Source organism: Oncorhynchus mykiss, chromosome 17 (genome assembly GCF_057628025.1).
Source record: "Oncorhynchus mykiss isolate SJ-2025 chromosome 17, ASM5762802v1, whole genome shotgun sequence".
Classification (NCBI taxonomy): Eukaryota; Metazoa; Chordata; class Actinopteri; order Salmoniformes; family Salmonidae; genus Oncorhynchus; species Oncorhynchus mykiss.
This window is the reverse complement of record NC_143038.1, coordinates 842,484-868,547: the sequence shown is the minus strand read 5'-3', so window position 1 is coordinate 868,547 and position 26,064 is coordinate 842,484. Positions and strand designations below refer to the sequence as shown.

General features: G+C 46.0%; 4 protein-coding genes and 1 long non-coding RNA gene across 5 annotated transcripts; 2 read left to right on the top strand and 3 right to left on the bottom strand.

The window, feature by feature from the left end:
* Window position 1: 1 nt before the first annotated feature.
* LOC110485533 (transmembrane protein 186) lies at window positions 2-1,519 on the bottom strand. The gene is made up of 2 exons (XM_021556630.3): window positions 1,384-1,519; window positions 2-1,114 (listed from the first exon to the last, which is right to left on the bottom strand). The coding sequence occupies exons 1-2, from the start codon at window positions 1,384-1,386 to the stop codon at window positions 419-421; spliced, it is 699 nt and encodes a 232-aa protein (XP_021412305.3). The 5' UTR covers window positions 1,387-1,519; the 3' UTR covers window positions 2-418.
* On the top strand, window positions 1,036-9,123 carry LOC110485530 (glycerophosphodiester phosphodiesterase 1). The gene is made up of 7 exons (XM_021556626.3): window positions 1,036-1,286; window positions 1,828-2,342; window positions 2,501-2,676; window positions 2,877-2,982; window positions 3,713-3,805; window positions 4,068-4,279; window positions 8,305-9,123. The coding sequence occupies exons 2-7, from the start codon at window positions 2,076-2,078 to the stop codon at window positions 8,450-8,452; spliced, it is 1,002 nt and encodes a 333-aa protein (XP_021412301.3). The 5' UTR covers window positions 1,036-1,286; window positions 1,828-2,075; the 3' UTR covers window positions 8,453-9,123.
* Window positions 7,440-11,207, bottom strand: LOC118938205 (uncharacterized). The gene is made up of 3 exons (XR_016487671.1): window positions 9,578-11,207; window positions 9,305-9,470; window positions 7,440-8,175 (listed from the first exon to the last, which is right to left on the bottom strand). It is a non-coding gene; the product is annotated as an uncharacterized LOC118938205 (long non-coding RNA).
* Window positions 10,653-15,783, top strand: LOC149975664 (MAPK regulated corepressor interacting protein 2-like). The gene is made up of 5 exons (XM_090204357.1): window positions 10,653-10,791; window positions 11,040-11,109; window positions 12,494-12,627; window positions 14,355-14,474; window positions 15,249-15,783. Exons 1-5 carry the CDS (start codon window positions 10,737-10,739, stop codon window positions 15,317-15,319), a joined length of 450 nt encoding a protein of 149 aa, XP_090060483.1. The 5' UTR covers window positions 10,653-10,736; the 3' UTR covers window positions 15,320-15,783.
* Window positions 12,321-26,064, bottom strand: LOC110487237 (structure-specific endonuclease subunit SLX4). The gene is made up of 13 exons (XM_036949227.2): window positions 25,214-26,064; window positions 24,873-25,095; window positions 24,342-24,560; window positions 23,744-24,012; window positions 23,215-23,513; window positions 22,806-23,070; window positions 21,346-21,521; window positions 20,953-21,099; window positions 20,656-20,825; window positions 17,508-20,446; window positions 17,193-17,295; window positions 16,577-16,906; window positions 12,321-16,448 (listed from the first exon to the last, which is right to left on the bottom strand). Exons 1-13 carry the CDS (start codon window positions 25,734-25,736, stop codon window positions 16,085-16,087), a joined length of 6,027 nt encoding a protein of 2,008 aa, XP_036805122.2. The 5' UTR covers window positions 25,737-26,064; the 3' UTR covers window positions 12,321-16,084.

Below are 26,064 nucleotides of genomic sequence, written 5' to 3'. Positions count from 1 at the left end.
GTTTTGCTTAAATGATCAGGGTGTATTTATTGAAGGCTGTGAGTCTGAGCAGCTGTCCAACACAAAATGTCACTGTTTCTTTAGGTCACACACAGTAGTCAAGAACTGGGACAGAACAGACTGCAGTATATGTAGGTAGGCATCTCTTTAGCTGCTGAATATACAACATTTTAAATGCTCACAACATAAAATACCCTTTTCACACCACTGTGTCAACTCAGACCTAACTGCTGGCTCAGATCTTTTCAGCACAGTTCCAGGAACTATAGTGGATGCTTGGCTGGGCTCTGTTCGGCTCAATACAGCTTGGCTGGGCTCTGTTCGGCTCAGTACAGCCTGGTTTGGCTCTGTTCGGCTCAGTACAGCCTGGTTTGGCTCAGTACAGCCTGGTTTGGCTCTGAAAAGCCCTATAAAAACATCAAATCAAAGTCCCAAACACTTTCTCCAAGGCCTGCCTATCCACCACACGTCCCAGTCTAGTGGAGAAGTACAGCGTCTCAGAACTACTATATCTCTTCAACCTCAATATAGTCTCCCCTATGGAGTCCCCGGTGTCCCCCAGAGTCATAACGTCCGTCACGGGCAGATACACGTCCTTCCTGCGTCCCCAGAACGTCAGGTGAGACACTTTCAGCGTCGTCTGGGACTCATCCAGGTACATCATACCGACGACGCGTCTCAGGTAGTGACTAGCCGAGAAGAGCATGACGGCGGCGAACGCCGCTATCCCCGTGCTGTAGCTAACCAGTAGGTACGAAGCATCTCCTTGGAAATACATGTAGTAGACGGGCGGGAGTAAGAGCATGGTGATTCCGGTTTGGATCAGTTTGAGTCTGGAGACCGCTCTCAGGAGTTTGATGTGAGGTAAGGAGTAGATGAGGTTGTATTTTGGGGTGGATAAGTCAGAGTATTTGGTGAGAGCAGTGACGTGGGGGGATGGGGGTACTGGGTAGCTGTGTTGGATACTAGGCGTCCATCTTGGGTCCAGTCGGCTGACTACATGGGGTTGTGAGCCACTGATTAGCGACCTTGAGCTGCCTCTCAACACACAGTATCCTCTGCAGTGGGCCAGCACATGGTAGGACAGCCGAGGGAAGAGTGTTGTAGACCTATGCTGTGGGATAGAGACAGAGAGAGGGTAGGGTAGAGGGCAACAGATGGAGACATGAGAAATACAAAAATACTTTGTTTTTGTTTAAAACTACTAACTGTTTAGAGAGCAAGAAGTCATACAACAGAGAACCGATTATTTTGCTGCATCCTCATTCATCCAATTTATTCTAACGGTATTATGTTTTACTCTATTATATATTAGTGGCTATACATACAACTGACAGTCTAATATTGAGTCAAGCGACATTAAGAAATAACTAATTTACCAACCATGTTAGCTGGCTTCTATCTTGAAAAATATGTGACAACTTCTCAGGAATGTATCATTCACGCTGTTAGCCAGATGGCTAGGTCAGACCTTGCACTTTGGCACAGGAAGTAATTTACGCAATGTTCCAAGAGCAATTCCGCCCTCTTGTGGACAGAGCGACATATGGTCAAAATAAAGTATTTGTGCAATAACTTTTATCTCTAATGTTAATAAATGTGAACAATAATAATTTTTGAAAAGCATAATATTTATTGCGCAAGTCTTTTACATTTTATTTTAAACTTTAGGTTCCACAAACCTATTAAAACGAAAAGTGGGAGGTCAAATATGACAGTTATGAGGCAACAATGTTGCTGTTTGATCATGTGAATAGGATGTTGTGAAACTACGCTAACGATTTCAAATGTTGCCACTGAATTATTTTGTGTCTTGCTTCTGCATAGACTGAAGAAGGAATGTCAAGACTATCTTCGGTGGACTCCCGAGTGCCGATCTACCAAAGAAGTGTCACAGTTTGCAGCCAACTTGAACAATATTGAGACGTCTTTCCAAGCTTCGTTGGCCTATTAAGAAATGTTAACTTTATGACAGTGTTAATGCACTGTTGTCTGTCCAACAGCATAGCAGAAGTGTTTTGAACAGTCTACACCGCAGAATTGTGAGTCAGTGACCGTATGGACTCGGCGCAAAAATGCTTCAACTCGGAGACGAAATCGCCCTATTCTCTGTGGTGTTCGCGTTCGTTCTCCTCGGAACACGGAGCCCGATATGGTCCACTGCCCTCACCGCCTGCCTCTATGCCTTTCTGATCATGTTCCGTTTTCCCCAAGTCCCGACCAGCCAGGCGAGACAGGTGCTTCGGCCCGCTAAGAACGCTGCTTCGGGTGGGGTGTCCCTAGTCGCTCACCGGGGTGGAGGGCATGATGCGCCGGAGAATACCATGGCTGCCATCCGGGAGGTGAGTCAGGAAGTCGAGGAGAGAAGTATTTGTTCAACAAGGATTCGTGGTTCTTGAAAGCCACAACATTCTCTCTCTCGCTCCCCTTACATAGCCTCCAGATGATTATGGCAAACCTTCCTGGTCTCATCTCCCTCTCTCTCTCTCGCTATCTCTAGGCACATAAGAACGGGGCGACCGGCGTAGAGCTGGACTTGGAGTTCACATCAGATGGAGTCCCTATTCTGATGCACGATGAGACTGTAGACCGAACCACCAACGGGTCGGGACCCCTCACACAGCTAAGCTTCTCTGGGCTGTGTAAACTGGACGCTGCCGCTAAGCACCGACTCCGGTGAGTGGGAAGAGAGAGATGGAGTGATACTGTAGGACAACCCCGGTCCTGGAGGTCGCAGTGTGTGCAGGTTTTTGTTCCCAACACTAAAACACATATTCAAATGAATAACTGATCATGGTTTAAATTGTGTTCTGTGCTTATTAGTTAGCTGGGACAGGACCAATGATGGCATGGTATATGTTATGTGGCTCCTACAGTGACAAGTTCCAGGGAGAGAAGGTCCCCACTCTGCAGGAGGCTGTGGAGGAATGCATCAAACTGCAGCTCACCATCTACTTTGATGTCAAAGGTCACCCAGATGAGGTACAGCCAATCAGAAGCCTCAGATAAAGATTTTTGTGACTATACACAGTTTCACACTACTGAGTACTTCTTTGTCTTCTTCTTAAGCCTAAGCTTGATAATTCTCTTGTTTGCTGTTTAACACTTTTAGATCAGTCATGGACCAGCTAGGCCTGTTGAAAGCCTGTGGTTTTAGTCAGTGGCCCACTTCAGTTCAAGAAACTGAGAATTGAGAGCAGTCATCTAACTCGGCGGTTCCCAAACTTTTCCACTCTGGCCGGCCCCTCTTCCATCATTGGGGGAACATCTTTTGCAGTTTTAAAGCTAATTTCCCACAATTCTACACATTGTGTGTTCATGTCATATCTGAGTGACTCATACAATAAGACAATTCTGACAAGTTATAACTATCTCTCTAAGGTCTGCAATGACTAACATGACAAGAGGAACTGATGATGCACTACCCAATTTTTCGAAATTACACCTTGTGCATTCTACTATTACAACATTCAAGAGTAAGTTTAAGGCCCGACTGAGATCCTTTTTTTGGAGGGGGGGGGGGCACCCACTCTGCTGACCCCTTTGCACGCCCCACAGTTTGGGAACCACTGATCTAACTGACCCCCCCAACAGTTGCTGGCTCACCAGTGGGTCTGAGAGGTACACATACACAAATATACACAGACTCTACAAACAAACAAAGTGTATTAATTACCTTTTCATGTTCTGTTCTTCTCTCCTCCTCTCCCAGGCAGCGGCAGCCCTAAAGGAGATGTATCGGAAACACCCTGTGCTTTACAACACCAGCATCGTCTGTTCCTTTGAGCCCAAAGTCATCTACAGGGTAACTGTGGGCTGTTGGGTTGACAAGAGGATAGTAGTGGGCTGTCTGTCTATATGGGTGCTGGGTTAGATGTGTCTATCTCTCTGTATGAGAGGACTAACTATTGATTTAAGTTTCCATGAAATGGCAGCCATTTTAATTTCAGCTTCACTATGGGAAGAAAATTAGATTACAGATAGACATTTGAAAGATTTGACCTGATAAACTCGTAGTAAAATCCCTTCTCTCTTTCTCTCCATTGCCCTCTAACCCCTGATCCCAGATGCGTCAGGCTGACCCGGAAGTGGTGACGGCGCTGACCCACCGGCCATGGAGCCTTAGTCGGTTGGGTGACGGCACGCCGCGCTTCTCGTCGTTATGGAAACACCACTGTATGCAGGTGCTAGACGTGATACTGGACTGGGCCCACCACCACCTGCTCTGGAACCTCTGTGGCGTCTCTGCCTTCCTGGTGCAGAAGAACTTAATATCACTGTGAGTCACCGCTGTCTATTTAGAGTCCAAAATGGCTCCCTATTCCCTATATCGCGCACTACATTTCAAGTTTTAATGTCACGAGCAGAAGGACAGTGAAAAGCTGTTATCCCAACAATGCAGTTATCAATATCAATGTAGTACTATAAAATACATGAAGGTAGAACAAAAACACACAAGAAATGTAAGTAAGAAGATCACGAGAACGAACGTAAGTGAGCTACAGTTGAAGTCGGAAGTTTACATACACCTTAGCCAAATACATTTATAAAGTCAGTTTTTCACAATTCCAGACATTTAATCCTAGTAAAAATTCCCTGTCTTAGGTCAGTTAGGATCACCACTTTATTTTAAGAATGTGAAATGTCAGAATAATAGTAGAGAGAGTGATTTATTTCAGATTTTATTTCATCACATTCCCAGTGGGTCAGAAGTTTACATACACTTAATTAGTATTTGGTAGCATTGCCTTTAAATTGTTTACCTTGGGTCAAACATTTTGGGTAGCCTTCCACAAGCTTCCCACAATAAGTTGGGTGAATTTTGGCCCATTCCTCCTGACAGAGCTGGTGTAACTGAGTCAGGTTTGTAGGCCTCCTTGCTCGCCCACGCTTTTTCAGTTCTGCCCACAAATTTTCAATAGGATTTAGGTCAGGGCTTTGTGATGGCCACTCCAATACCTTGACTTTGTTGTCCTTAAGCCATTTTGCCACAACTTTGGAAGTATGCTTGGGGTCATTGTCCATTTGGAAGACCCATTTGCGACCAAGCTTTAACTCTTGAGATGTTGCTTCAATATATCCACATAATTTTCCACCTCATGACGCCATCTATTTTGTGAAGTGCACCAGTCCCTCCTGCAGCAAAGCACTCCTACAACATGATGCTGCCACCCCCGTGCTTCACAGTTGGGATGGTGTTCTTCGACTTGCAAGCCTCCCCCTTTTTCCTCCAAACATAACGACGGTCATTATGGCCAAACAGTTCTATTTTTGTGTCATCAGACCAGAGGACTTTTCTCCAGAAAGTACGATCTTTGTCCCCATGTGGAGTTGCAAACCGTAGTCTGGCTTTTTTATGTCAGTTTTGGAGCAGTGGCTTCTTCCTTGCTGAGCGGCCTTTCAGGTCATGTCAATATAGGACTTGTTTTACTGTGGATATAGATACTTTTGTACCTGTTTCCTCCAGCATCTTCACAAGGTCCTTTGCTGTTGTTCTGGGATTGATTTGCACTTTTCGCACCAAAGTACGTTCATCTCTAGGAGACAGAATACGTCTCCTTCATGAGTGGTATGACGGCTGCGTGGTCCCATGGTGTTTATACTTGCGTACTATTGTTTGTACAGATGAACGTGGTACCTTCAGGCATTTGGAAATTGTTCCCAAGGATGAAGCAGACTTGTGGAGGTCTACAATTATTTTCTGGGGTTTTGGCTGATTTCTTTTGATTTTCCCATGATATCAATCAAAGAGGCACTGAGTTTGAAGGTAGGCCTTGAAATACATCCATAGGTACACCTCTAATTGACTCAAATGATGTCAATTAGCCTATCAGAAGCTTCTAAAGCCATGACATCATTTTCTTGAATTTTCCAAGCTGTTTAAAGGCACAGTCAACTTAGTGTATGTAAACTTCTGACCCACTGGAATTGTGATTAAGTGAAATAATCTGTCTGTAAACAATTGTTGGAAAAATTACTTATCATACAGAAAGTAGATGTCCTAACCGACTTGCCAAAACTATAGTTTGTTAACAAGAAATGTGTGGAGTGGTTGAAAAACAAATTTTAATGATTCCAACCTAAGTGTATATAAACTTCCGACCTCAACTGTATATATGGTTAGTTCCAATACCGTATTTACAATGTGCAGGGATACTGGATCTATAGAGGTAGATATGTATAGGGGTAAACATACTATATACAGGGTCAGTACCATATTATAATGTACAGGGATACTGGATCTATAGAGGTAGATATGTATAGGGGTAAACATACTATATACAGGGTCAGTACCATATTATAATGTACAGGGATACTGGATCTATAGAGGTAGATATGTATAGGGGTAAACATACTATATACAGGGTCAGTACCATATTATAATGTACAGGGATACTGGATCTATAGAGGTAGATATGTATAGGGGTAAACATACTATATACAGGGTCAGTACCATATTACAATGTGCAGGGATACTGGATCTATAGAGGTAGATATGTATAGGGGTAAACATACTATATACAGGGTCAGTACCATATTATAATGTACAGGGATACTGGATCTATAGAGGTAGATATGCATAGGGGTAAACATACTATATACAGGGTCAGTACCATATTATAATGTACAGGGATACTGGATCTATAGAGGTAGATATGTATAGGGGTAAACATACTATATACAGGGTCAGTACCATATTATAATGTACAGGGATACTGGATCTATAGAGGTAGATATGCATAGGGGTAAGGTGACTAGGTATCAGGATATATGATAAACAGAGTAGCAGCAGAGTATATGATGTATGTGTGTGTGAAGTCAAAATAAGTGTGTGTGAGCAAATGGAGTGTGTGTGTTTGAGTGTGAGTGAGTAGAGTCCTGTGAGTGTGCATAAAGACAGTGCAAAAAAATATAAACATTCAAGAGTCAACTCAGATTGTCTGTGTTGCCATTTTTTTTAGCTACTTAGCAGTGTTATGGCTTGGGGATAGAAGCTGTTCAGGTGTCAGACTTGATGCACCGGTACAACTTGCCGTGCGGAAGAAGAGAGAACAGTCTATGGCTTGGATAGCTGGAGTCTTTAATGATTTTCTGGGTCTTTATTTTTTTGTACATTATTTTTTACAATATAAAACACACACATACAAACGACAACATCAACTACATCACACCTGCCCAGACCCACCTGCTCACACACCCATCTCCAGCGCCCGCATCGCTCTCCGCCACATGGCCTCAAACTGAACCATTTTGTTTCTCTCTGTCACCTCACGTACTTTCAACATTTAGATAATAAAGCATTTGACCTTTCCATAGGGTTAACAACAGAGGATTAGTTGACTTCCTGTTTTTAAAGTATACGTTATTTTTCAATATAATTGACGAGGCCGTCCTTTCACACTGCCTGATATAGAGGTCCTGGATGGCAGGGAGCTCATCCCCAGTGATGTACTGGGCTGTCCACACCAACCTCTGTAGCACCATGCGATTGAGGGCGGTGTAGTTGCCATACCAAGCAGTGATGTACTGGGCTGTCCACACCAACCTCTGTAGCACCATGCGATTGAGGGCGGTGTAGTTGCCATACCAAGCAGTGATGCAACAAGTCAAGATGGTGCAGCTGTAATAGTTTCAACCTTCTGAGGGGGTTATGTCCATTCCCTATGTAGTGCACTACTTTAGACCTCTATATGATGACATGATTCTGCTTGAAGGAGTGATGTATCTTCTGATGAAACAAAAGATTTGCTGCTCTAGCCCTTATGTACTGTTGCTTTGTTGTTACTACACACCACAACGGTTACCCACATCGTTATCTGTTTGAAGTGTACACACCCTCAATAACCACTGTTATAGGGATACTTTGGGATTTTATCTAGCATGCTAGCAGATACCCATAGACTCCCAGTCATTGTGCTAACGCTAGTTAGCATTGGCTCACAAAACTACCTCTAACTTCCTTCATACTGGACACAGAGACATAACAATGGTATCCATGAGTTCATTTTGGGGGTGGTGGCGGCACCGTAATTGTGGAGGATGGGCACGTGGTAATGGCTGGAGTGGAAAGGTATCAACAACATCAAACCCGTTGTTTCCATGTGTTTGATGTCATTACATTCGCTCAGTTCCAGCCATTCTGATGATGCCGTCCTGCCCTGAGGTCATCTGATTCTGGGGAAGTAGATAAAGGGCTAAAATCACGAAGTCTCCCTTTATTACACATCTCATTTTACATCACATGTATTGATTTGATTGGCCATTGATTCCTTATTGACTTTCTCTTCTCTCTTCCATCCCCAGGGACTATGTCCAGTACTGGGCTCAGAGAGGGGTTGAGGTGGTGGGCTGGACAGTCAACACAGCTGAGGAGAAACAATACTACCAGGAGATACTCAACATCAACTACATCACTGACAGCCTACTGGAGAACTGTGATCCTCACTACTGAACAGACATCACACACACAGAAACCTGCACAAAACACACACACACACACTGAAGCGAGTTAAAATCCCATATTGGACACATACGGCTTTAACCCTGTGTTACTTATCTTACTGTGTATTGTATGCCCAAGACACACGATACAAATATTCAGTCCAGTACAGAGCCTTTAACTTACAGGGCGACTTCATTTAGTGAACAACAGGGCGACTTCATTTAGTGAACAACATGTCTCCATGTTCACCTATGTACTGTGATAACCAACTCAGGAGTGTACCTACTGCACAGTTACATTTTAGTCATTTAGACACTTTTATCTAGGGAGATTTACACTAGTGAGTGCATACATTTTCATAATGGTCCCCCGTGGGAATTGAACCCACAAACCCTGGTGTTGCAAGCCACCATGCTCTACCAACTGAGCCACACGGGACCACAGCTCATACATATGTCATATTTTGAATCTATGACCATTCCCATTGTCAAGGATCTGTGTAAATATGAACACTTCATACTCACACAGTGCAATAATGTGCTTTTCTGAAGGGATAGTCTTAACTGGAATAAGGAAAAGTCTGTGGGCATCCAACCAGCTTCCAATGAAATACTAACCTAATGCATTAACTTGAATGAAATAATCTTATAGGAATGGAAAAATAAACAAGTATGGATGAAGTCTATTTGTTCAGCTTCTCTCTCTGTCCTTATGCAGTGTCTACGATATGGTTTCAACCCTCTGCCACAGGCTTTCCCCTCACCTCTTAAAACAACATAAGCAAAGTCTGAAGCCGAGGCTACTACCAGTGTTCAATGACTGGACATTGGTCAGCAGTCTCTAAGGTGCAAGGTTGATTACCTGGTGGGAGCCCGGCTAGTAACAGTGAGTAAAGTTCAGGGCAGGGTACTGGGCGGAGGCCGGCTAGTGGTTTCAGTCTCTCGGTCACAGCTTTGACGTGCCTGTAGTGTCTCTGCCTTCTCAAAGGTAGGGGGGTGAACAGACCCTGGCTCGGGTGGCTGAGGTCCTTGATGATAGGAGGCAGGATTAGGGTTAGTCCCATACATTGACCTATATAGAGTAGATGTGTCTGAGTGTAGGAGGCAGGGTGAAGCCTAGGTAGACTAGTATTACCTTGGTTAAGCCTGTCTGAGCCTCCTCTCGTCACCGGCGAGCTTCAGTTACCAAACATGTCTTGCCCGTCTTACATATGCCCGTCTCCCAGTATGTATGTTGAACATAGGCTCTTCCACAACAAGCAAAATGCATGCCTTATGCAAATATATTTTTAATTGAACTATGCAAGTCAGTTAAGAGCAAATTCTTATTTACAATGATGGCCTACCCCAGCCAATGCTTGGCCAACTGTGTGCCACCCTATGGGACTCCCAACCACAGCCAGATGTGATACAGACTGGAATCAAACCAGGAACTGTAGTGACGTCTCTTGCACTGAGATGCAGTGCCTTAGGCTCCCTATGCTAAAAAGCCTAAGGCTGTGTTTGCATAAAGACTCGTATTAAATCAGAGAACATTTGTGCTCGTAAAAAATGGACTTCAGCAATCTCTGATTTAATTTCCCAATTTTCATTCCAAATGTTAAACCCGATCATCGCGAACAGGCTTCAAATCTCCACGTGCTCAGATTACCGGTCAGCAGTAGTGCGTTCTGAAGGGCGCTCCTCCTCTAAAACCGCGACGGTTGGGGGTGTGTAGTGACATGACCGGGGTGCCCATGACTGTTATGATGAAATCATGTGTGCGGTGTCACTGTTTGTACGCGTACTGTAGGATAGGGTTGCCTCTCACAAATGGGAATTGAATCAATATAACGAACTATTTTCTATTCAAAAACATTAATCGGAAGGGTAGGAGTTTCTTCTCCAACAGACATTTGAATTCCATATCCGTATTGAATCACCTTGGTTGACCTATTGGCTATACCCTTGAAGCACTAGCAGACTGGCTCTTTAACCAAACACATGCTTATTCGTAGCGGCGTCGATCACAGCACAGGACAAGGAACACATTGCAGTAACAGCACCGAGATCTCTTAACCGAACCGGAGACGTAGGCTACGTAGCACTGAGCAGCTGACTTGGAAACACAGGCGCTATAATTTTCCCAACGTGGCTGCGTCAAGAGAACTCGACCAAAAAGGGGATTGCTCAAGGGGATCGATTTAAAGACCACCACGGTATTTGGAGTCGACACATTGTAGGCTACCACTCTCGACTTGTTGAAGATAACCCACTTATTTTTCATTCGCAAAACTGAAGTTCTCGGCTTTCACATGATGTACACTATTACTAGAGGTCCCAGTAAACTTGTTACACAGCGCAGGACAGGTGAGCATCAGTTATGTAATTATGGTTTCTCTTCAATCCAATTATGTATTTCCTATATTATTGATATTATCGATAGTGTAGCATTCGAATCATGTCAATAAAGCAGTAGTGCACTTTTCAAAACCTATATAATGAGCACGGAATTGAACCTAGGCCCTCGATTAGATCTGTCGGATTTAAAAGCATATTTTAATGACAAGCATGCATGTTGTGATCAGTGCAATCTTGCTATTCTCTTTCCATTTCAGGTCCCACGCAGCAAATTGAGAATAAAACCAACGACTTGAAGCTCAAACCGACACCCTGGTTATCCTCAAAGTAAGTTGCCATATTGCATTGATCATAATCATATCAAGAAGCTCGAGCAAACCAGTCAGCTGAAGAATCCATGGTACGTGTGTGGCGTATAGTGGAATAAACATAATCATGTAACGATGATTCCACTATCATTTTTGTAGTACGTCACGATTCACGGAAATTAATTTCAGAACGTTCGTAATCCTGTATGGTTACTGCAATATAGTGTCGATACACCGATAAATTACATTGTATCGTTGAAGTGTTATTGCAACGTTTTCTAAATTATTTGGAAACGGTCTGACCTTGCGAGGTTAGCTGACAGGCTTGCTGGCTAGCCGCGCGTGCTAACTTTGGCCATTTGTTTACTGTTCAAGCGCAGTAGAGAAACATTAACATTTTTGAACAGCCATTCGAGCCTGGGGAGTTTGTCAGTAGTTACATTGTAGCCAGTGTAGAACTATGAACAACGTACCCTGAGAACGTAGCGTGCGTGAAATATGCCTCGCGCGCTCTGCAAGGGCATACAAGTTTAGCAATGGTGCATTTGGTTGAGTAAGCAAGCTTTTTCCCCTGTCATTGGCTACATACGTTGGTATATTTTCAATACAGGTTCAAATACATTCATACAATGTAGTTTAATGCACGCGTGTTACATAATAGCACAGTCATTCAATCGTTTCCTGGGAATCACTCCAGACTTTTATAACCCGTCTGCTGTTGTAGCAACATCTGTGTAAGGAAGTAGGTTCAGAGGAATCCCACCAATCCTTACATTTCTATGGTAGCCGAGTGGGCATGACATGCGATGTGGGAAAATAGAATTCCTTAATATTCTAGAGCAGGGCTTTTCAACCCTGTTCCTGGAGAGAAACCCTCCTGTATGTTTTCACTCCAACGCCAGTTGTAACCAACCTGATTCAGTTTATCAACCAGCTAATTATTAGAATCAGCTGCGCTATATTAAGGTTGGAGCAAAAACCTAAAGGAGAATAGCTCTCCAGGAACCGGGTTGGAGACCTCTGTTCTAGACATAGCCACTGAACCTCTAGACTAGATATGCAATTTACTTTGCATGAGTATATGCACTTACATTCCCAAATGCGCTGGATAGATATCAATGTTCTCTGTTTTCAGTGAATGCAGTATGGACTGACTGGTTTCAATAGGTATGATGTGAGAATGTATGTATAATTTTAATGGAAGGTGATGCCAAAGAAAGAACTTCCATCCTGGATGGAAAATAGTTTTATTAAATAAAAAAAGTTCCTTTTGGGTTTTGTGCTAAAAGTATAATCTAGTGCCCAGCATATACATTTCTGAAGCAAGACCAGCTTTCCAGAGGCGTAACACAATACGATTTCACACACAGTTACTAATTTACCGTCATCTTCTATCTGTCTAGCTCTCCAACCCCTAAGATAGTGTTTAATCGCCTGAACGGGAAGAGATACCACACTGCAGCCTCACAGAAGGAAGACACCACATCTGAAGGCTTCACCCCGGCCCATGAAGAGAATGTCCGATTTGTGTACGAAGGTGAGACACATTAACTACTAGACAGATGAGACATTACCCATTTTTCTCATGCATAGAGCCATGGACACTCACTCACATGGTATAAGGAGTATCGTAGACTCTCAAATATGCAATTTGAAGGTTATTATTGAGCCTATAGTAAGTCCTTTTATGCACACACATTCCAGTGTACATCAGTTGAATGGAAGGCCATTATAGCTGACAGACATGTTGACCAGCAGCACTGACTCAGTGTTAACTCAAGGCTACATCTGACACACTGCCACTCTCTCCACACCACCAGTAACGTTGATCTGGGAGAGAATCACTGCATTCAAGGACTAGACTACCCAATGCATGAGGAGAATAGACACTAAAGCAAACAGGGGGTGTGAATATATAGAACAGAGATGATGTATAGAAGAGGGAGAGAACTACGTGGAGTTTAAACCTACACTCGAAAGCAAACGGGGAGGAGAATGGAACCCACCGAGTTTAAATGATGAATCAAGTGCAAAGGTCGAGGCATTCTTTGACAGAGTGTGGGTATAGTTTAAAGATCCTCAAACCTTAGAGAACAACCTGTTCTGTTGTTCTTGGAGCACTGCTCAATGATAATGGTCAGAAGGAAGTTCTGGGCATATCCCGTTTGTTTTTATAAAACCTCTTACAGAGCACAGCTCTCATTTACAGAAAGCCGTTGACTCCGTTGTAGTGAATGAAATAGTCCAGTCACATCGGTTGTCAATTAAACTATGAAAACACTACTAAGTAGTGTAAGGTGAAAGCTCCTTTGCACTTCTTATAAGACAGTGAGCTTGGTATATTTTTGTACATTAACATTCAAATGCTTTTCACAGAAATGTATACAGTCAACACAGTGTATTTGAAAGTGTAAGGGGTGTGTTATAACTCATAGTGAAACACACAACCTCCAGTCTTATCTCAACTAGTAGTGTGGCTGATAAAATGTATACAGTCAACACAGTGTAAGAGGTGTGTTATAACTCATAGTGAAACACACAACCTCCAGTCTTATCTCAACTCCTAGTAGTGTGGCTGATAAAATGTATACAGTCAACACAGTGTAAGAGGTGTGTTATAACTCATAGTGAAACACACAACCTCCAGTCTTATCTCAACTAGTAGTGTGGCTGATAAAATGTATACAGTCAACACAGTGTAAGAGGTGTGTTATAACTCATAGTGAAACACACAACCTCCAGTCTTATCTCAACTAGTAGTGTGGCTGATAAAATGTATACAGTCAACACAGTGTAAGAGGTGTGTTATAACTCATAGTGAAACACACAACCTCCAGTCTTATCTCAACTAGTAGTGTGGCTGATAAAATGTACTGTAGTTCTGTCCTGGTCCACTCGAGGACACATGGTTGGCTGTTTCATTTGAAGCACCTCTATAGGAATAGTTTATTTAAAATAAAAACCCTTCCATTGGGCATTTTCTGAGGAAAACAAGGAACCATCAGCTTCATAGCCGCGGGACGTTGTGGTGCGACGACTGCTGCAGCACCCCATCATACTGTAATGTCACAATATATGGATTTTTAAAAAGCACCCAAAACATTTCCCCGCGTCATGCCCAGTTGGTTTTATGTAGTCATAGGCTGTGTGTATGATACAACGACCTAGGAACTGCAGCATAACACACATGGGAAAAGGTATTGGCTGTAACGTGTATCTTCAGTTAGTGTGTGTACTAATGCCTCTGTTCTCTCCGCTCTGCAGCATGGCAGGAAATCGAGCAGCAGCTGGCAGGAGATGGAGAAGGCCGTGTGGAGCCTGCTTCTGTATGTGGCCAGGGGCCCGTGCAGTACGCAGAGAAGACCCCCAGTACCACAACGAAGAGTGAGTAGCTATAGGCCTTATTCACTAGTCGCCATTGTTGTTTAATCAACCTCCATCTTGCTCTACCGAAGACGTGCAACAATGGGATATATGGGAGAGGCTGTACACTAGTCAACCTCTACTTCCTATCTCATTACATCCAATTATGTGATGCCCAGGACCTGTATTCATAAAGCCTCAGAGTAAGAGTGCTGATCTAGGATCAGGTCCCCTGTCCAAACAATCTTATTTTGATCTGAAAGACGAACTGATCCTAGATCAGCACGCCTACTCGTGCTCCACTTTGTCATGGTCTTAACCTTCTATTTTGGTGTATTTCTGTCTAGCCCTATAAACGTCTGTCTCAGTACTGTCTAAAGAAACGCATCAGGCTAAGCAATTCTTGGCACCATCTTATCTGCAGCTAGATAGAGAGGTCATAAGGCAAGCTTTTGTTTTAATGTTTAACTCTCTGGTCTCTGAACAACTGTCAGTCTCTCACCTTGGATAAACTGTCACTCCTCCTGGTTGCTGATTTCACACAAAAACCAGCCCAGTCCTGTTCACTCTGTAGGTCATTGGACAGTTACTTAACAGTAGATGGACAGTACTGTTTGAGGTTACAGAGAGAAAGAGTGAAGCACAAATGTAATATCTCAATTAGCAAAAATCTCACTAATACTGTTTCCTTTTTCACACACACTACTGCCTCTCCATGCAGACTTGTGAGATCCAGACAGATGTACCATAATAGTAATGTTCTCTCATTAGCACCTATTCCCCGTCTCCTTACAGACTTTGTGCCTATAGACCTGGAGGAGTGGTGGGCCCAGCGCTTCCTGGCCAACATCGCTAACCTGTCGTGACAGGGAGAGAAGGGACAGGAGGTGCTAACTTGCGTGGAAGCCACATGGGCCAAGCTGTGATCAGAAGAAGAGGTGCTGGAGGGGTGGAGAGGGGACATTCTGGTTCTGAAGCTACAGTTTAGTGGGCTTCCTGTATTTTGTACCCAGTATTTTGGGTTCAAAGGAATACTGATATCTGCACCGTGCTAGGGGAGTGTGTGACACACACACATTGCTGTACCCCTGAATGGTCCTGAAGCTACGAACTTTTAGACTGAACGCTCCACCTCCAAGGAAAATGCCTGTTCCTGATTGGCTAATCAACCAGAAGAACTAATTCATGAAGAGTGTTTGTGATTTTTCTTCCGCTTGTGTTTTCTTTTTAACATGTACCTCCCTGCCCCAACATGATTTGTGCTCAGATTGAATGAAGTCTATTTCTTGGCTGGTCTTTGGAGAAAAACAGTAAAATATTTTTCACGATTTTCCTTTGTGTTGGAGTTTTTCCCAGGTAATCCAGGGGTTTTGAATGTGAACTATTTTGGCTTGTGGACAGCATAGTTCAATAATCCAGTGAAAACGGCTTAGTCCAGACTAGTATAGCATGCTATAAAGATAGGACATAAACATTACTTAATTCTAGAAGTCCAACATCCAACCAATATAAACAGGAAACAGTTCAACCAGAACTCAAAGGTAGTAACTGATTTAGTTTAAACTCAATTATTTCCCACAAATCCTTTCAAAATCCACCTTTGCCTCCACTGTATCCCCTCAAAGGTAACTTCAATCTGCTGTTTTAGCTGCCCCTCTCCCTCTCCTTCCCCTCCCTCCAGCCCTGGTCGCCCCCTTCCCTCTTCTCTTTCTTCCTCCCCTCAGTCCAGGCTTGGCTGTGGTAAACGTAATGCACTGGGAATCCAGGTAGTCTAGTAGCTTGGCGGCCCCCAGCTGGATACCTGCGGCCTTGAGTCTGGCCTGGAGGTCTGACAGGACCAGGGGCTGGTAGTGGAGGATCTGCCCATAGAGGTCAGGGTCTGACTGGATGAAATGACGGACAGCGACGAGCTTGTCCTGGAGCTTGGAGGCAGACTGCGAGGCAGTAATGTTGTCGTTATCCGAGTCGTCAGAGAGGCACTGCTCTGGATTAGACCTGGAGAATAGAGATGAATGGAGGAGTGTCAATGTTACTACATTTGACTTTGAATTTAGAAGTCAGAGTATTCTAGACAAATACCATACATGAACAACACCTGTTAAACACACACTCCCAGTGCTAACCTCTCAGAGTCTTCACTGGGTGCTGTGGAGGACGTATTGGATCCCTGAGAGGCAGAGAGAGGCTCCATGTCCTCCTCCTCACCAGGCAGTTTCACCAGGGAGACGGTAGGTGCTGCTTTTCCACCAGGCTCTTTAAACCCCCCAGCCTGGGCACAGGACACTGGCTTTCTGGTGGGCTCCATGGTGGTGGGTGGGGGCCCGACGGCTCTGGGGCGACCCAGGGAAGGTGCCTCGTCATCTGACTCTGAGCTGACCACCTGGTGGGTGTACTGGTGGATCTCCTTGAGCTTCAGGATCATCTGGCGCTTGGGTAAGGGACGCACACCGAATCTAGAGGGAGGACACAGAGCAGGATGGCAACAGAAAGAGATGGGGGGGAGGTATAGACAGACTACACTGACAACTGCCATTCACTGCTCCTGTAATCTCAAATATCATCAAAGAACAATCAATGGAGGAAGAAGGACTGGGAACTAGATAAGGCTAGGTCTCTTAAGATGGTGGTAGTGATGGGGGAGTGAAATGACCACATGAATTAAATAACTGATAGAAAAACTAATCTGAAAGGCAGAGACACCAGAGACCGTTCTGAGGTGATGTGTTGGGGGAGTCAGACCTGTTGAGTTTGTTCTTGAGGTCAGGTGTGTCCATGTCAGAGTAGCTGGGCATGGGGGTGATGGGGACCAGGGGGCCCTGCTGGCCTTTCCTACGGGGGGCCACTGTGGAGAGAGGGGTCAAAGGGTAGAGAAATAAGATGATGTGACAAAACAGTGAATGTGTTTCACATGTTTATTGCATTTCTGGATCAGAATAAAATGAATGTTCAATATTTCAACAGTAGGAAGCAATGAAGCTGGCTTTGAACCCGAGCTAGCTAGATTAAACATTATAACCTCTCTACAAGGGGGTATAACTGCTGAAAGTGTATTACCTGGAGTCTTGAGCTGGGCCACTCTCTGAGCCAGAGCTACAGGATTCACCCTCTGAGAGAGAGGAAGAGCCTCATACTCTTCCTGCCCCCAGTCGTCCCAGATCTCAGGGTCCAGGAGGCTAGCGTTGATCTCTGGGTTGGCCTGGGGTGTAGTGGTGTTGGGTGGAGGTGGAGAGGGGGTGGAGTAGGCTTTAGGAAGAGGAGAGGGGGTAAAAGTAGAGGATGTTCCTGCAATCTCTCCATCTCTCCGGCCCTGTCTTGGAGGACTAGCCCCACCACCACTGCTCTCTAGCCTCAGACTGAAGCACACTGCCTGGGATCGCTCTCCGTCCGTGTCCCCTCCTCCTGCGTTTAGGCCCCAGGAGTCATCGAAGGCCATGGGTGGCTCGTCCATCCCGAGGAAGCTCTGCTGAAAGCTGTTACTGGACCTCTCCATGTCTTCTCCCATCTCTTCCTCCTGCTCTTCCTCTTTCACTACACTCCTTTCCAGTTCCTCCATTTTCATAATCTCATCCGATTCCTCTCTCACCCCCCTCTCTTTCTCTCCCCCCGTCTCGCTATCTCCTGGGCTGTGGAAGTATTTAGACTCACTGGATGGTCGGCGTTGTCCGGGGGAGCCGCTGTTCTCTCTCGGTTGGGTAAGGGACTCCTTATGTGGGGACGAGGATGGGTCGGAAGGGTCCGAGAGGGATAGGCCCAGAGACCCCTCTCCCCCTCTCTTCCATGGGCTCCCAGAGATCCCCAGCCCCCTCCCTCTCTGCCTGGTTCCGTTGTCCCCCTCCCCGTCTCTCAGAAGAGGGGAGGCCAGAGACGGAGCAGAGGGCTTGGGTAGATCTGAATAAAGGGGAGTGGAGCTGTATGGCTGGGGGATGTTGTGGAGAGGAGTACCCTTAGTGGAGGGGTCTGGTGGGGGGATGACGGAGAGAGAGGGGGTCAGGCGGGAGCGTTTTGGTTGGGACTTGGAGGGGACTGTGGATCCAGAACCACTGTTGTATTTCTGGGAAGAGAGGTCGTCATGGTCGAGACCCAAGCTGGAGTGCCGAAGCCCTCTGCTGTCTGATTTCTGCCTAGAAATAGAGGACTCTGTCTGGGCAGAATGTGTAGAAACCCTGGGTGGGTGTGAGGTCTGGCGGCTAGGCCTGAAAGGGAGGGTGGGAGAGGAGAAAACTGACGCTGCAGAAGAGGAGGAAGAAGAGTTGGCCTTAGGAAAGAGCTGAGTGCGACGCATGCTACTAAAGGTCTGGGTAGAGCTCGTCCTCCTGGACGGCAGGGGCGGAGTGGCCGGGATGAGCCAAGACATCTCTGCAGAACAGTCCATGAGACTAGTAGAACCAGCAGAACCAGGGTTAGAACCTGGTTTATAACCTGGAGGATCTGGATCTAAGCCTTGATCTGAAGGTGAGACAGAAGGATCCCTCACAAAACCACCAATAGTCTCTTTCTCCTTCGAGCTGGATTTCTTAGGTTCTGTGTCTGATTGGGTTATCGAGGTGGGTTTCTTGGGTTCTGTGTTGGATTGAGTTGTGATTTGGGTGTAGCCTTGGTGGTTCTGGGAGAGACGAGTAGGTGGTGGAGAGGGGCTGGTAGGTCCTAGATCCCCTATCTCCATCTCTTCACTAGAGTCAGACAGAACTATAAGCTCAGGTTCTTCTTTGGTACTGTGAGGAGGAGAGACGGGTACAGAAATACTATACGGGCCATAACTCTCTCTCTTTAAGTCCTCTGGACTAGACGGTACCTTCTCTTGGAGTATCTCCTTACACACAGGAACTTTCCCTCTTCCCACCACTCCCTTCGTCCTAACTCGTGCCCCGGTGTCAGTCACTTCCCCTGGGGACAAACCAGGAACAGATAGGGCGGATACACCAGGGACCAGAGGAGGACTGATGGAGAGGTCAATGATTTCAATGGCTGAGTACTGGAGGGTAGGGATCGCTGTCTGTCTCGTACCCCCATCGACCCTCACCCTTGTGGGCTGGGAGCAGGAGGACGGTGGGGGTGGGGAGGTGAGTTCTGGCTGTCTCGCACCATCCACTACCATGGTCCTGGGGGGCTGGGAGTGGGAGGGTTTCTGGATAGCCCTGTGGGGTTGGGAGTGGCAGGATGGTTGTGTTGGTGGGGAGGTGTGGGGCTCCTCCTGCGTCTCATAGACCCCCCAAGAGTCAGAGAAGAGGCGGCTGTAGCTACGGTCTAGACTAGCGTTTAGTTCTTGATCGTCAATCGGACTGGAGTGGAGGCTTTTTGTCGTTGTTACCTCTCCAACACTTCTTGAGCTTGTGACGTCTGACTCCATGGCGCCTGTTCTAGAACGTTCTAGATCTCTACCTTCTGATTTGCTGAGATCAGTTTTTATCCTATTTGGATTCCCCCGGTCTGTGTCGATGTCACCAATAGCCATGTCTGCCTCTAAACTGGGAGGTTTTGTTTGAGGGGACATCATGCATGTTAATTCACCCTTATCTGAGTGTTCAGCCAATGACTGAGCTTGGATTGGAGCCTCCTGCTCTTCTTCTGTCTCTGTGAAAAATGTCACTCCTCCCTCCTCCTCCTCTTCTGATTCTTCCTTTTTGCTCTCTTTTCCTTCATCCCTCTTTCTCTGAGTGGCAGCAAACTCATATATCTCCTCCATCTCTTCTTCGTTCACCCTTTCTTCGTTCGTCTCTCCATCTTCTATCGTCACGCCATCCCCTCGCCCCTCCTCCTCCATCGCAATCCCTCCTTCCTCTCCTCTGTCCTCATCTTCCTCAACCTCTTCTTCATTCCACATAGAGCGGAGGAGCTCCATGAAGACCTGGTCTTGGTGCTCCTCCTCTCCCCCAGATTGGTGCTCCTGGGCTGGGTAGTCTCCCCACTGATCCCCCTGTCCCTCTACACCTCTGTGGAGGTCTGTCTGAGCTGGGTAGAGCTGGCACAGCTGCTGCAGCTCCTCCAGGTTGAACCTGATGAGGAGAAAACAGAGAGAAAAAAGGAGTTTTATAGAAATAGAGACAGAAAGCAAGAGGGGAAGGGGGATAAAGAACAATATGTTTTTGGTTCATTCAAACTCACCCTTTAACTGAGAATTTTGTAATACTTTCTGTTACTAAGATGAAGTCATATCACTTAAACACCAGTCTAGCCATCCAGGAGGTGTTGAGTCAGACTTTACCTGGCTGCCAGCTCCTGAACGTGTGGCAGCAAGGTGTGTGTGAGGGGGCAGTGGGCTGTGTAGAGGTACTGGAGCAGGGTATATACCGCCTGGCCTGATACCTCACCCAACAACACCCTTTGGGCTGAGGGCATGCCGTCCTCCTGCACCCCAAATCCACTGTCATGGACCTGGGGGAGAGATGGAATGAGAAAACGAGCGATAGAAAACAAATGAAATTCAACTGTAAATATTAATGGTTTCAAAGGAGAACCATACAAGCAAATACAACTAGGCAAAATCCACACGTGCACTCACCATCTGCGCCAGCAGGGGGCATCGAGCATACAGCATGAATGAATGGGTGAAGTACACCTCCCCACTGTCCACCTGTAGCTGGACATCACTGAACTGGGGGTTGTTCACCATACTGGTTAGGTCAGAGGCCAGCCTGGACAGCGCCACCTATGGATCAGAGACAGACAATGGCTACCAGCACAGAGCAATGATCAGGCAACAAGAGTCCAACAGAGTTATGATGAGATGGTGATTATATTAGGCCAGGTGTGGCCAACCCTCTTTCTGGAGAGCTACTGGGTGTGTGTAGCGTTTTGCGGCAACCCTACTCTAACACACTGCACTCAGCTAATCAAGGTCTAGTTACGAAAACGTTTACAATAGAGTGGAAGACTTCTAAAAAAGGTCCCTTACTGATTTCTGGCTGCTCCTGTTGGTATTTCTGCTTTGAGGAAGAGATCTCATCTGATGGCTTTCAGTGTTTCTACTGCTCTCTGGGATGAAGCCACTGAGACACAGGTCAGGGGGTTCGTCTGTGCTCTCAGGAACAAAGCCACTCAGGTGGAAGTCTGTAGCAGTGTTCTCTTTGTCTGAGGGACCGAGGGAAGATTAACAACGTTAGAGGTACAGTAGGTTTGACTTTCAGGGATGCTAGTTAGGGACGCTGTGTGTGTGGTAATCTGCATGTCTGTGAGCGTGTATATACATCCTGTGTCTGGAGTGGAAAAACAGGGAGTGCGCACGTGACCAGCGATGAGGATGCGTCTAGCGACTCGCAGGCACCGAGGCCCAGAGTGAGGACTCCATCACGATTTATTGCATTGTCTGGATGGCTGACCATATGACAGATAAGTCAAACACCTTATCCGTGGCGGGACGTTCCCATAGAACCCTGGGAGCACGGACACCGTCGGGGGTGTGAAGACAGCTAACTTGAATCGACGAAATGAATGTTACTTTGTGAATTACATTGTCCTGTTTGGATTGATTCAAGGGTTCATAAAGAGTTGTGAATGTTGATATGTTTCATTGTACTGTAAGTGCTATGGATTCATTGTTACTGTGTTATTCTTCTCTGTTCAAAGAGGGAGCGACCAGATGTGAGCTCTTATCATTCAGATAACAGAGGTTCTGTTATTTGAATGAATTTTGTTTTAGCCGAACTCCGTGACGTTAATTAGACGAGGAGAGATTCTGAGATCTGGAGCTCAGGGGAGAATAAAAGATGAGTGGAAACTTTGTTCATGGAGTCATTGGAAACCAACCTCCTGGTGTAGCGTTCTGTTACACCATAGTGGGTCTTTTAAACATTTAGACTTTTACATATTTTGTATCTTTTGACACTGAAGACTTCTGGTATGTAGCATTTCATAATTGTATTCTAATTGCACAAGTGTAATAAATTAGATTACTTTTAGATGGATAAGAACGGCAGTTGTCATATTTCTGAGTAACATTCCTCGTTATTATTAGATGTATGGTCTAATGGTAAATGTTATTCATACTACACACAGCAGATATGCTTGGCCTCTAACTGTGCAGCTCTGAGCTGAGGTTAAATCAATCATTTAATGCTAGGACATTGATCGCAAGATGTTAGCTGTCTCTCAGAGCCTCTGAATAACTCATTAAGGGTTATCTTGGACATGTAACTTATAGTATTCTGAGTGGTGATACAAGGCTCGCTACCTTGACTAGATCCATGGATACACTTTTCTACCTATAGCATTCACATGGTAATGGAGTCAGACTGAAGACTATGATATGCTTGTATTAGTCCTACACTTTTACATGTCAATGTCTTTGTGTTTTGTGCACATTCTTCCCCCTGTGTGTTTCCTGTATATAACAGTTCTCCCAGGAGTAGCTCTCACCTCTGGTAGGTCCTGGGGTAGAATAGCCCCACTGTGTGAGGGTCATTCCCTCATCAGCCAGCTCCATCAGGTCACACAGAGTCTGGCTGCCCACTGGAAGGTGCCCTGTCCCTGGGGTGGAAGGGAGCGAAGAGGGGGCTGCCTGGGTGGAGGAGACTGGTTGTTGGGAGGAAGGGATAGATTGCTTGGTCACAGAGATGCTTTCTGTTAAGGAAAGGTTGGTGGAGGATCCAGGCATGCCCTTGGTGGGAAACACCATATCCATCTAGAAGAAGACAAATTGAGTGAAATAAATGAAAGTGTGAATGAAAAGACTACGAATCAAGATACACTCATACTTTTAACACAAATCAGAGTATTAGAAGCAAAGATGTGAAAGTATGAGTAACACATGCACACGGGCTCTCACCTTTACAGACACCCAAGGCTGTATAAATTCTCTGAGCTCTGGGGTGTAGAACTCAGAGATGACCTTCGGCCCTCCGTCCCGCAGTGCACTCTTCTGCCAAAGGGGGCCAGCACCCGTTCTGCAGGAGGGCAGGGAGCTGGGGCAGCGCGTCGGGGTGGGAGGCGAGGGGGCGCGGGTACGGAGGAGGAGGCCAGCCACGCGCTCCTGTAGTCGCCTCAGGGCTGTCTCCGAGTCCTGGACCATGAGGAGGGGAGGGGGGCGAGGGGGTGCACCCTTTTTCCTCTTGCCACGCCCCTTACCTGTGGGTGGGGTCAAGACAAAAGGACTCGGCTATGATATTAATCATATAATATAAACATCATCAAAATGTTTATACATGTATAGTTTCATATCAATGCATTTAGTATAGTTTGCTCCTGTTTTACATAATAAAGGGAAATTGTTTTTCGTCACAGCAAATGCATCCTTATAATCATAGCATAATGCATTTCCCAAACAATACGTAGGTTCAGTCAAGATAGTGACTTACCCATCTTACTTGGTTCAGCTCTCCACTTCAATGGTGACAGAGAAATGTGAGGGAGGACGGCTGGGAGCTGCTGACCACCTTCTCTCTCCCTCTGTAACTCTCTCTGCATCTCCCGCTCCATCTCTTTCTCCTGCTCCAGTAGAGAGTGGGACAGGGCCATGGCCACCATGGTGTCTTCATCCAGGCCAAGGGGCTTCTTTCTGGGCTTCTTCCTGCCCGGGAGGCTGGGGTCTGTGGAGCCTTTACGCTTGGAAACTCCGGCCTGCAGACTGGGGGAGAGGAGAGGGTTATTCACAGGTGGAATAGAATTGTTTATTGTCCTCCAGCATTTGAACAATGCAGTGCTTCTCCTACATTCTTTCTCTAGGTGGGACAGAACGGCCCCAAAAGCATCATACAGGGGCGGTTCAGTAGGGCACAACGTTAGCTCTATCAAGTACACTTCTATCAGCAATGTTCAGTATGTTGCACCCTCCTGAACACGACTCAATGCTTCTAACATCAAAGTTATCAATTTAATGTACATTAATAGCAGTCAAGTTGTTTGGGTTGGTTGATGGTTCAAAGGGGCGGGACCAATCAGACCAGGGTGACTCACGGTTGGTTGGCGGTGCTGTCAGTCAGGCCCTCTGCAACTTGTCTCTGTACAGCCTGCAGCAGCTCGGCAGGAGCCACGCCCATCGTGGAGGAGCAACGCTTGAGGTGGGCCGCGCGACTCATCTGGGACTTGAACCGTTTACCACAGATGGGGCATTCTGGGACGCTGGGAGCGGGAGGAGGGGCGGGGGCAGCACTGTCCTCACTCTCGTCTAGACACCTGGATAAGGGGACATGGGGTGTCCCAATAAAGTAAACTGGTTTATTTTCCTTGTCTCCTTTCCATCATCTGCACTGATCTGAAAACACTGGATTGTTGAAGGCTAAACATCAGAAGCTACAAGATGACTTGATTTCACATATCCAGTTCCTCAAGATCAGGAAAGGAAACGAGGCAGTATCTTCCTTGGAGTCAGACAGAATCTGGAATTATATGGCTCTTTGGAGTCATTGACTGTTCTAGAAACAGACAGATTCTGGAGTTAGATGGGTGAGAGAGCAAGTGTCTGTGTCCAGCTCCAGTCGTCCCTACCTGTTGATGTGTTGGGTGCGTCCTGTGGGGCTCATGGCAGACAGGTCTTTCTGGCAGAGCTGACAGAAGAACAGGCCTCCCTGCTCCAGGTCCACTAAACTACCCTGGGCCACAGCCTGGGCCTCCCTGTCCAGCTCCTCCTGTAGACGCAGGGCCAGGGCCTCATCCGAGTCATCCACCTGGGGGTCCAGTGGTAGGGGAGAAGAGGCGGAGGTGGATGGAACTGAACAGGAAGGGCAGAGGTGGAGAGAAAGGTAATTAGCATGCCATTGAGTGTACACACAAATGAATGAAAATACACACCATAGAATCTAGAGTAAAGACACAGTGATGGATCTCACCTTCATTATCTGGCAGTGGATGGGGAGCAGCACTGTCACTTTCACTCCCTGTGGCTGCAGGCTGATTCCTCTCACCATGCACCAGCTTCTGTGGATTGACTCTCTTGAACTGCTGCATCCTGTGTAGCACTTTCTCCTTCACCCCCATTCCCCTACCCTCAGGTTGAGACCCAGCAACATCCACAGCCACTGATGACCCATTCTCTCCTACACCAAGTTCAATACCTCCATTGACCACTGCTTGTTTAGATTTGTCTGTATTGGAGGGAAGTCGGTTTGGGTCATCACAAGTGGTAGAGGTGGAGGAAACGTGTTCAGAGTTGTTACCCAAAGCTCCCTTTGAACTTGGGCCAACATCTTTCTTCTTCCTCCTATTCGTCACCCTTTTGGTGGGTATGTTTTTCACAGTGTCCTGGGATGAGGGCTCTGCAACACTTCTCTTCTGGGTTACGCCAGCTTTTCTACGTACTCGTTTGAGCAACTTAGAGCAGAGGTCCACGAAGTCTTGATCAGAGTCGTCCATTGTGTTTGACTGTTAGTGGTCTGCTTCTTGCGCCACTAAATAGCTAGATGTGTTGTTTTGATAGTAGCTAACGTTAGCCTCTCGGGACTGAGAGCCATGGAGGTTAATGCTGCTAGCTAGCTAAAAATGTAAGGTGGCATTTGTGAAATATCCTCTCTTCAGCATAGATATTCTGCATAATTTAGGAATGAATGTGCCATTACTGCATGAAAATTGAACAGTTGCATCTGACAGTGAAAACATGTATTACGAGGTAAATGTGTCTTTATTCAAAATACTCACATTCGACTGCTTCACATACTTCCGGTCACGTGACAACAGGTCATGT

Bases quoted from the DNA above. Each gene is read 5' to 3' on its own strand.
- LOC110485530 (XM_021556626.3), top strand. From the start codon at position 2,076: ATGCTTCAACTCGGAGACGAAATCGCCCTATTCTCTGTGGTGTTCGCG. The intron at 2,677-2,876 runs GTGAGTGGGAAG...TGGCTCCTACAG, and splicing joins GCCGCTAAGCACCGACTCCG to TGACAAGTTCCAGGGAGAGA. The intron at 2,983-3,712 runs GTACAGCCAATC...CTCCTCTCCCAG, and splicing joins TCAAAGGTCACCCAGATGAG to GCAGCGGCAGCCCTAAAGGA.
- LOC149975664 (XM_090204357.1), top strand. From the start codon at position 10,737: ATGATGTACACTATTACTAGAGGTCCCAGTAAACTTGTTACACAGCGC. The intron at 10,792-11,039 runs GTGAGCATCAGT...TTTCCATTTCAG, and splicing joins TGTTACACAGCGCAGGACAG to GTCCCACGCAGCAAATTGAG. The intron at 14,475-15,248 runs GTGAGTAGCTAT...GTCTCCTTACAG, and splicing joins CCCCAGTACCACAACGAAGA to ACTTTGTGCCTATAGACCTG.
- LOC110487237 (XM_036949227.2), bottom strand. From the start codon at position 25,736: ATGGACGACTCTGATCAAGACTTCGTGGACCTCTGCTCTAAGTTGCTC. The intron at 24,561-24,872 runs GTAGGGACGACT...CCCCTTATCCAG, and splicing joins CGCACCCAACACATCAACAG to GTGTCTAGACGAGAGTGAGG. The intron at 21,100-21,345 runs GTAAGGGACCTT...TCTGATCCATAG, and splicing joins ACAGGAGCAGCCAGAAATCA to GTGGCGCTGTCCAGGCTGGC.